We start from the raw sequence: 9339 nt of genomic DNA on the forward strand, positions 1-9339 counted from the left end.
CGGCTGGTTGGACTGATGACGGGCCACTTTCTGTGGGCAAAGCACATGGAAAGGTTGGGCATCTCAGACAGTGTACTCTGCCCAGCTTGTGAAGAGGAGGATGAGACGGCGGACCACTTCCTGTGTGTCTGCCCCGCCTTCGCTCGAATCAGGTTTGAGGTCTTTGGCACTGATGTGTTAAGAAGCGACCATCTTGGCTCCTTGGCACCACAAGATCTACTCAGATTTCTTCGGAGATCGGGTAGATTTAAAGAAAATTGAAAGGGAATCCAAGTGTAGTACAATGGACTTAATTAATGTCTGAGTGCTGCACTTGCTAGTTGTCCCGGCAAAAAAAAAAAAAATGTCGTTCGTTCAACATCTCTGCACTAAAATTTATCCGGCACTACATTCCCTTATTTCTGGATCATTCACTTCACATAATCAAAGGCGATTTTTTTGTTGCTTCTAAAATGTAATTGTAAAATTTCCTAACACCACGAAATCCCAGTTAGTACATATACCAACACATTTCAAATAAAGGCGAGAGGTTTCGAAAAATTTATATTACAGATTTATTTTCTGTTATTCTGCATAATAATTGAGAAAGATTATAAATTTGAAGGTACCAATATATTGAAGGGAAATTAAAGGTAATCGCGAATCTGTATGTTAATTATCCATACATCCAATTTTCCATACATTTAACGATATTTAATGTTTTATATAAGTTAACATAGCAGCTAGTATCCCATATGCTGCTACTCTTGAAATACCAATATCAAACTTAACATTTTTATGGATATTTAAATCATTGGCTCTCTCAGTAGACCAGTTTGTATACAGACTCCCACAATTTCATGCGCTTAATATTCCAGGTATTGTTAGCCCGGAAAAGGTCATTTTCTTGGACGATTGATAAATAATCACAAAAACCTTGAGCTGCCAACGTATCTTTTGTGCAAGAGTTAATTTCATTAAATATTTCAATATTTCTGGAAAGGAAAGAAATCGTGTAAGTATTTGTATCAAATAAGAAAATTATTTCATAACGAATTTGTATTTGTGTATTTTTATTAATATTCTTTTTTTAAATTAATAATAATTTATAAGCCCGTCTGTAGAAATTAATAATAATTTATTAAATTTTAATCATGGCACATCTCGCGAAGAAGAGGAAAACATCTTGGCTCCATACGACCAAAGGAAACGCACACACATATCGCTCATTTGCCGCAAGAATGTCAAAAATCCAAAACAAAAAAATGTCCAGAAATATTCGGAATGATATTCGGCCGCCGTAACCGAATGAGTTGGTGGGTAGCTACCATTCGGTAGTGCCCGGATTTTAAACCTCGAACATGTAAAACCAAAATTTTTTTTCTAATAACAGTCGCAAACCATTACAAGCTCCTAGTGTTTTATGAAAAAGCGTCTAATAAAAAACTATCTGCCATTCAGAGGCGCCATAAAAAAGGAAAGTGCCTCCATTTGAGGAAAAACATTAAGACGCCCACCAAAAATAGGAGGAGAAACTTGGCTTAACACCCAATAGAGGGCGTAAACACCAGCTATATATATATCTATGTTACATATAAATATTCAGAAATGGTCACAAGCTTTTCAATTATTCTCTGTAACAAACGCTTGACGATATCACGTTAGATTAAAATGTGAATTTACTTTTGCATCGGGGGCATTGTAAATTGAAAGCTTTGAAGCCATTTTTCTTGATTTTTTTCACTTTTCAGGCATGACATTTTTCCAGCAGACAAGCGATATACTCACCGCAACCATCTGGCCTCTCAGATTTTATAAAATTATTGGTTCTACATAGGTTGCGAGGAGGGCCAAATGGAACTTTATATCGAAGTTGATTCCCTCGTATCAATATCCGTCTATATAACTATCTATAGGTCTAGAAGATCTTTCAAGTAGTGGAGACGTACATAAACATATAATATGTAGCACTGCCAAAAGTATTCCTGTGCTCTAAACAATTTTTAGATTGCCTGCAATCAATCAACAAACGATAATGTTATGATTAATAAATAAAGAACTATCTGAGTCTGGGTGATATTGAAACTTTTAAGTACATCCCCGGCACATGTTTCGAAAATTGGTTTCCTTTTAATTACTAACACAGAAAATTTACCAAAAACCCACACTTCTTGATGCGTTTATAGGAAAACGGCGGACAAAAGTACTCACGGATTTATTCAGTTTCAATGTCTTCTCCAGACTAAAGTTACATTTTAACACCAAGTTTGTTAAAGATTAATAAAGTGATTTTAGTGATTTAAAAGCAAGCAATAGCCCCATTTTCCACAATTCTTGTTCAAGGTTCGAATTCATCACAATTTCGCTATTTGGTTACTGAAATACCGCAATATTCTAGGTGGGCATGATTGTAAAAAAATTTTACCCATTCCACATGGCATTATTTCATGTCCAAAGTGACATGTGTACCAAGTTTCGTTACGACAACTCACATCTTACTTGAGTTATTAGACGGCAGCCTGATGGAAGGAAATCAAAATTTTAGTTGTGGACTTGTGCGAAGTGGGCTTCCATTTTATCAGAACTGAATAATACTGAACAAGCTCAAAATTTTAGCAAAACTCTTATAAATTGACCTTATTTAATTGAGATCCTGTAAATTAAAAGGGCGTCCACCGTTTTATTAGATTTTCTCCTGTTTTCTAGAGGACGTTATTTGAAAATTTTCCTTGGAGACGTTGACATTAAAAATAATTATCCCACAGTAACCTCACATTTAACAATCAGTTCCTGCAAGTTTTCGAGGGTAACTGAGCCTCTTATTAAAAACTAGTCCTGGACAAAATAAAAAAATATGATAAAATGTATTGCAAGTTATTTTGTGCATTAAGACTTAAATGGTTTTACATCCGAAAATTTACGCTGTACGGTTATTTCCAAAGGCTACCAGTGCCACCAAGGAAAATTTTCAAATTCTGTTATCTCGAAAATAGAAGCCACTGCGACAGTAACGGGTACGCAATTGAAAGAAGAAGACAATAATTGAGTTAGGTCAACTATCAATACTCTTTTCCAAAAACAAAAATTGAAAATCAAGTTTGATAGAGAAGTTTCGTTTATTTTTTTAATTACATTGTGTTGCAGCCCCCCCCTCAATCTGATGCAAACCGATCCGAAAACTTGAAACGCGATTTTCGCGAAACTAAATTTCTCTAGTCGGCTGCACTCATAACCCAAACAAATCTTGATCGATAGACTTGAAGTTTTACTGCTCTATCTAATATCAACCCGTATAAAAAAAATTAAAAACATTGTTAAGTGAATTCGCTTTATCAATTGCTTAAATATTGATTTTTGCATTTTTCAAAATTAGCTTTAGGTGGAAATTGGGCGTGACTAGTGCCTGTTTTTATAATTTTCAATACCAGCATATTTAAGCTCAATATTTGTATCAAGTTCGATTCAGAAATGATTTTTTGTTCCTACTCAATATTTTGATATACCTCGATACCGTTACGTTGATAAAAAGAATATTTTGTATTCGCCCGGATACAAAAACTAAGTTATTTCTCGTGAATCATAGGTTAAAAGCAACCATGACAAACTTCCGATTAAAGTGAATAATTTCGTACAGTGTTTACATTAGAAATCTAAAACAATTTATTTTTCTTGATACTACCCCCTAAATTTGTTCTATGGCCAAAACAATAGGTCACCTATTTTTTAATTTTGATTTAGTATTTGTCACTGCTGCCAATGCTTTGAAAATTGTTCGTCCATGGGAAAAATACACTTTTCTGTAAACTTGGTATACAATATTTTCCATATGGATATTATTTAATCTCCTCTAATATTCCTGTGCATAAATGTTCGAAACATGATATCCTATGCTTGATCTAACAAAAAATTAATATTTTTGATAGGGACTCTGAGAAACCGCAAAATTAAAGAAAAGGTAAGAATTAAAAAGACCAACATTTTCATCCCTTTTTCTGTTTTTAGCCCAAACAATTTTTATTTATATTTAAGCAATCTTTTATATTTAATAATTTTCTTATCTTAATTAGAAATTCGTAGTGTTTTTCAGGGTCAGGGCTATGATTTTGGAAATTTTTAAAGGGAAATCAGCATAGGAAGTTAAATAAATCGATTTGTAGACATTTTGTACTAAAATTACGGAAGAATGAATTTTTCCTAGGAAAATTCAAAGGTGATTTGCAAAGTATTCGCGGCGCAGGGGAATACTAAATATAAAATTAAATGAGTATCTACTTTTTTTGTCATATTATGAATTTAGCGGGTAGCATAAAAAATCCTTTGACCATCCAGCTTATACATTCTAAAATCGCAATAAAACGAAAAATTTTATTTACTCACCCAGTTTTGGCGAACTCCACATACAGGCCCACATAACTCTTAACTAATTTAACCTCAGGCGACGATTTTAAATATCCTTTCGGTGCAATTAATGGTGCACGGAAAAGGAAGAGGGTATCATCAATATGCGCAGTGCCAAAGTTATCCATAGTGCCCGAAAAGAGAGTAGAATATGAATACGGTCCACGGTAATCGAACGTTAGAAGTCTAATAGGACTTTGCGCTGCAGCACCAGAGTTCACATTGGCGACCATAGTTTTGTAGAATGGATAATGAAAATTAGCATCGCCAAAAATCTAAACAAAAATGACATTTTACTCGTATTTGTTTCAGTCGAGCCATTCAAATTGATATCCATTTGCTCTCTTCTTACTTCTAAGAAACCAGTCACGGTATCATTATTTAACTCATGAATTCCCCCCATGTACTCTGCCACTATAAGTTGTAAAGCTTCATTAACCTTTTCTGGTTTCCCTACAGCAGGAAACTCTAATATCACTTTAAACAATTCATCAAACTTCTCATTGAACTCAGCCTGCAAAGCCGGATCTGCAGCAAGTCTTAGCGCTAAAACCGTACCTTCGCCTTTCGATGGTAAAACAGCTGAAATCCACGGTACTGTCTTGGGCGGCTTGTTATCGAATAATTTGAAGATATCAGTAGTTAAAAATGGTTGCGGCCATGATTCTTTTTCGATTGTAGGCCTAAAATTTATGAATGGATAGACATTCCATATTTTCAGGGCATCGCAAGCTTCCACCAATTTCGTCGATTCGATTTTACGCAGCGCATCGACAAGTTCTTTTGAAGACATTTTTGAAGCGTTGGTAATTCCCACAGCAACGGCCATTTTAATAGTTTGTGTCTTTGAATCAATTGGTCTGGAAAATGGCGAAATTGCAAGGCCACTAATAGAAATGGCATTGCGAAACAAACCTTTGAAATTGCGAAAATTTTCGATTAATCATTATTATTTCAATAATAAAGCAAAACACAAATACAAAAACATACCTTTTGAGGCCGAGCTAAGCATATGCAAATGCGTTAATACACCGCCAGAGCTATGTCCGAAAATAGTAACGCGCGACGGGTCACCACCGAAAGCAGAAATATGAGATTGAACCCATTTGAGCGCTAAATTCTGATCCTTCAATCCGAAATTCCCGGTCATATGCTCATCGCCCGTACTGAGAAACCCTAAAAATGTTACAATCGTCTATTAAAGGCTGCTTTATGGCCCTCAAAAAAAGTTTAAGAAAAAATAAGCCAGCTGCCTATTTTTTGCTAAGATAAGGTTAGATGTGGTCTCTGGCATTTCTGTTGCTCTTTTTCAACATTTTACTAGTGTCCCAGCTCTTAAGTTAGTTTGTCAGCTCGACTTTTTATATGTGAAGTCAATTTCTAAGCATACATTTTTCTAAACATAAAATATTTGATTTTCCTGAAGGCACCTAGACACAGTCAAATCGGCTTCAAATCTTCATAATCCTTTATTAAATTAAATTTCTATGTACATATCTGTTACGCCTAAATAGTTCGAAGAAAATTTTTACCAAATCAACATTTTTGAATTTCAAAGTGGTGTTTGAAAACTATTTGACTATGTTTTGAACGTGTATTTCAATGTTAACTTGAAACGATAATTGGTATGAGAAAACAAATGGTAATTGAATTGTTGGAGCTACATACAGTGAGTCAGAACGGTCTATGAAATGTTATACCAGAAATAAATTTAAAAATTCTTAGCAAAACGTCAGAAATTTTAATGAAAACTTCGGGATGTTTTTTAATTTTAGACATAGTTTGAAACTTCCACTTTTGCGTGCTTTGTCATAAAATTTAATGAAAAAAAATTAGCATAAAAAACGTTTCCTATATTGTAAAAGAACTCACTTTGCCAAATTATTTGTATACAACAATGTTTGCCTTCTTTTTATTCATAGTACGAAATGAAGAAGCAAAATTTTCCAAGCTTGTTCGCAGATTTGCAATCAAATATCACTGGTACTCCAAATCTAGGCACTAATGGAGAAATCCATTTTTTTGCTGTAGATAATCCTGATCAGGTGAATTCATTATAAATAGAAAAACAACGCAAAGATATTTTCGGAATTTCAATGATATAATCCAGCTAGTACAAATATTTGTTTTTATTTTCAACTTGAAGGTTTTACGAAAATTGTTGAAATATTTATGCGGTACTGCAAGTGCCATGCCTTTCGAAAGAAAATACCACTTTGCACATCTTCGATATCGATAATATCGTCCAAAAAGGGACCAATACTTTTTTCTTACTAAATTATGTAAATATTTTCTTTTTTCTTTTCTTTCAGAGAAATTTTTCCGTATTGAACATTGTGAACCGTAGAGTGCTAACGTTGAAAACTTTGTTTTTACCTTTACGTGCTCCATTGCTTGTCTGTTTCTATACTGCGGCTGTGTAGCTCGCAAGTATCACATATGATTGACATATGACAGCATTTGCAAAAATTATAAATTTTCCGATACGGTGATATTTTTGTGCCACTTTGTATCTGAAGAGTTCTGCGTATTGCCAAACCTAAGTAACGCAAAATTTTACTAACACAGATACAAACTTTTGGAGAAGCCGATTTGACCGTGTCCATAAGTTCTGTTACAAATACAGATTATAATACCTGTTTTAATGAAGTTAGTTCAATTTAATCATGTACCTAAATATTAAAAACAAAATCACTTCTCATTCGAAATGATCACCATCTGTCGCATCGAACTTCTTCAAGCGCGTTGTCAAAAGATGATCAGTTGAGCGCCGAAGGGCTTTCATGTGGAGATCATCTCTAAATAGTCTCGATACTTTCATTTACCTGGGCATGATTTGCTGCTTTCTAAGGGGATTTCTGCGAATTCTTTCTCGTACGGCTCTTGTGGCTGCACTGGCTCGACCCACGCGATGACGACCACTTCTTTTTCTGTCTGTCACTTCGGCCGTTTGGGAAAAACGATTATATATATAATTGGCGCGTACACCCTTTTTGGGTGTTTGGCCGAGCTCCTCCTCGTATTTGTGGTGTGCGCCTTGATATCGTTCCACAAATGGAGGGACCTACAGTTTCAAGCCGACTCCGAACGGCAGATATATATATTTTTTTTTATGAGGAGCTTTTTCATGGCAGAAATACACTCGTAGGTTTGCCATTGCCTACCGAGGGGCGACTGCTATTAGAAAAAACTTTTTCTTAATTTTGGTATTTCACCGAGATTCGAACCGACGTTCTCTCTGTGAATTCCGAATGGTAGTCGCGCACCAACCCATTTGGCTACGGCGGCCGTCAATCTTTTTATTTTTCCGAATTATTTTGACGGAAATCTTAAAACATAATGAATTTTATGATTTCGGTGGAAAACCCGCAACTTTTTTTTGGTGAGACGCCTAATGTGAATAGCTCTTGATAAGTAAGAAATATCACTCACCAAATGGGCCCAAACGATAGCCCGGTATTACCAGTATAGTCTCATTCGTATCCATAAAATATTCAGGACCATAAAAGAGCAGACCCGGGGAGCCAGTAAAGAATCCACCGCCGTGTATATAAAACAAAACGGGTAGTTTGTCAGCAGATCGTAGCTAAGCGTAAGAAAATTGGTATGCTTATAAAGGAAACACAAAAATCAAATTTTTACAAAATATTTACTGCGGGACGATAGACATTTAAATACAGACAGTCCTCTTCGCCACTCACAACGGCTGGAGATAAGAAGTAATTCTTTTGTATACAATCTGCTTGCAGCGTTTTTGCCAGTAGTTTACCTTTCCACGGCTCAACTGGTACCGGGCTCTGCCACATATGTATGTACATAAACATTTTTTAAAATATGTATAAAGATATTTCGAAATTCTTAGCTTAGCTTTCCTCTTACCTTGAATCTTAGTTCACCAATTGGCGGCTTGGCGTAAGGTATACCCAAGAAGGCTTCATACTGTTGCACTTCACTCCCTGGTTTATATGTACCCTCAATGCAACCCAGTGTATCCATACAAACTTCCAGTTCATCTGCTTTGATTTTTTTAAGGTTCAAGTAAAATATTAAAACTGTAACTAGCCGAGTGTACATTTTGATAATCATTTTATGAATGAAATTAAATATGAATGATCGTACGAATAGTTCACAAAAGCTTTTATACAAATCCGAAAGTACTAAATGGCTGTTGTTAGCGTGCGTTAAATGAAGTGCAACAATAATAAAAATAAAATAAAAGTGAACGTACAATAGTTCAGCCTCAATCGGTTTACTATATATATAAGTATAAGTTGTATAATTAAATTAAATTTAAATACTAGGGTTAGCTTTCAGACATTTAAACTTACCTCATTTCACTTTTTATATTTTCCTACTCACTTAGCTATATTTATGTACAGGGTGTTCGGTAACAGAATTAGGTTTTAAGTTTAAAGCCTTTAACCTAGTAATGCACTCAAATATTATATAACCTGGACATAAGGTTATGTAGTTTATAAGTCATCTCCTGTTACACTCATTCAACTTTATCTATATTTCTTCCTCTAACATTGTAATATGGACCTTTTTTACTTTTTGACATGCATTTTTTACTGATCTGGCTATATGATCAAAATCAAATAATAAAACAAAAAATTAAAGTCTCTAATCGCGTTGGCTTCGTTATTCATGCGAGTTATTTAGTCACAATGTCACAGTGGTCGGGTGAAAAACATTCGTTCGCCATCGAAACGTATTTCAAGGCCAATAATTTGGCCAATAGTCTCAAAGTGACGGTTTGGTGTGCATTGCCAAACAGTGGAATAATTGGACCATATTTTTTTTTTAAATTGTCGAGGGCAAGCAATTTCTGGGGACGGTGCTTCTTATCAGCAAATGCTTAACGATTATTTTCACACATGGTTCCGCAAAATAGCGCCACAGTGCACGTGATGCGTAATTTCTTCCCTAACAAACTAATAAGACGTTTCGGTGGCATATGCT

At 35.0% G+C, this 9339-nt stretch overlaps 1 protein-coding gene across 2 annotated transcripts; it reads right to left on the minus strand.

Annotated features, from left to right (window-relative positions):
* Nucleotides 1-530: 530 nt before the first annotated feature.
* LOC129243758 (juvenile hormone esterase-like) lies at nt 531-8460 on the minus strand. Of its 2 annotated transcripts, none has more exons than XM_054881038.1 (7): nt 8257-8460; nt 8079-8174; nt 7810-7963; nt 5368-5553; nt 4730-5292; nt 4357-4652; nt 531-974 (listed from the first exon to the last, which is right to left on the minus strand). In XM_054881038.1, exons 1-7 carry the CDS (start codon nt 8449-8451, stop codon nt 803-805), a joined length of 1662 nt encoding a protein of 553 aa, XP_054737013.1. In that variant the 5' UTR covers nt 8452-8460; the 3' UTR covers nt 531-802. The 2 variants fall into 2 exon arrangements, with proteins under 2 accessions (XP_054737013.1, XP_054737012.1); XM_054881037.1 differs by having other exon boundaries at nt 8031-8174.
* Nucleotides 8461-9339: the final 879 nt, after the last annotated feature.

Source organism: Anastrepha obliqua, chromosome 4 (assembly GCF_027943255.1).
Source record: "Anastrepha obliqua isolate idAnaObli1 chromosome 4, idAnaObli1_1.0, whole genome shotgun sequence".
NCBI classification, from domain to species: Eukaryota; Metazoa; Arthropoda; class Insecta; order Diptera; family Tephritidae; genus Anastrepha; species Anastrepha obliqua.

What these genes read in the sequence shown, in the direction of transcription:
- LOC129243758 (XM_054881037.1), bottom strand. Translation starts at nt 8,451, where the DNA reads ATGTACACTCGGCTAGTTACAGTTTTAATATTTTACTTGAACCTTAAA. An exon ending in GCTTAGCTCGGCCTCAAAAG is followed by an intron (nt 5,293 to 5,367) that starts GTATGTTTTTGT and finishes GCAATTTCAAAG; the next exon opens with GTTTGTTTCGCAATGCCATT. An exon ending in CCGTGACTGGTTTCTTAGAA is followed by an intron (nt 4,653 to 4,729) that starts GTAAGAAGAGAG and finishes ATTTTTGTTTAG; the next exon opens with ATTTTTGGCGATGCTAATTT.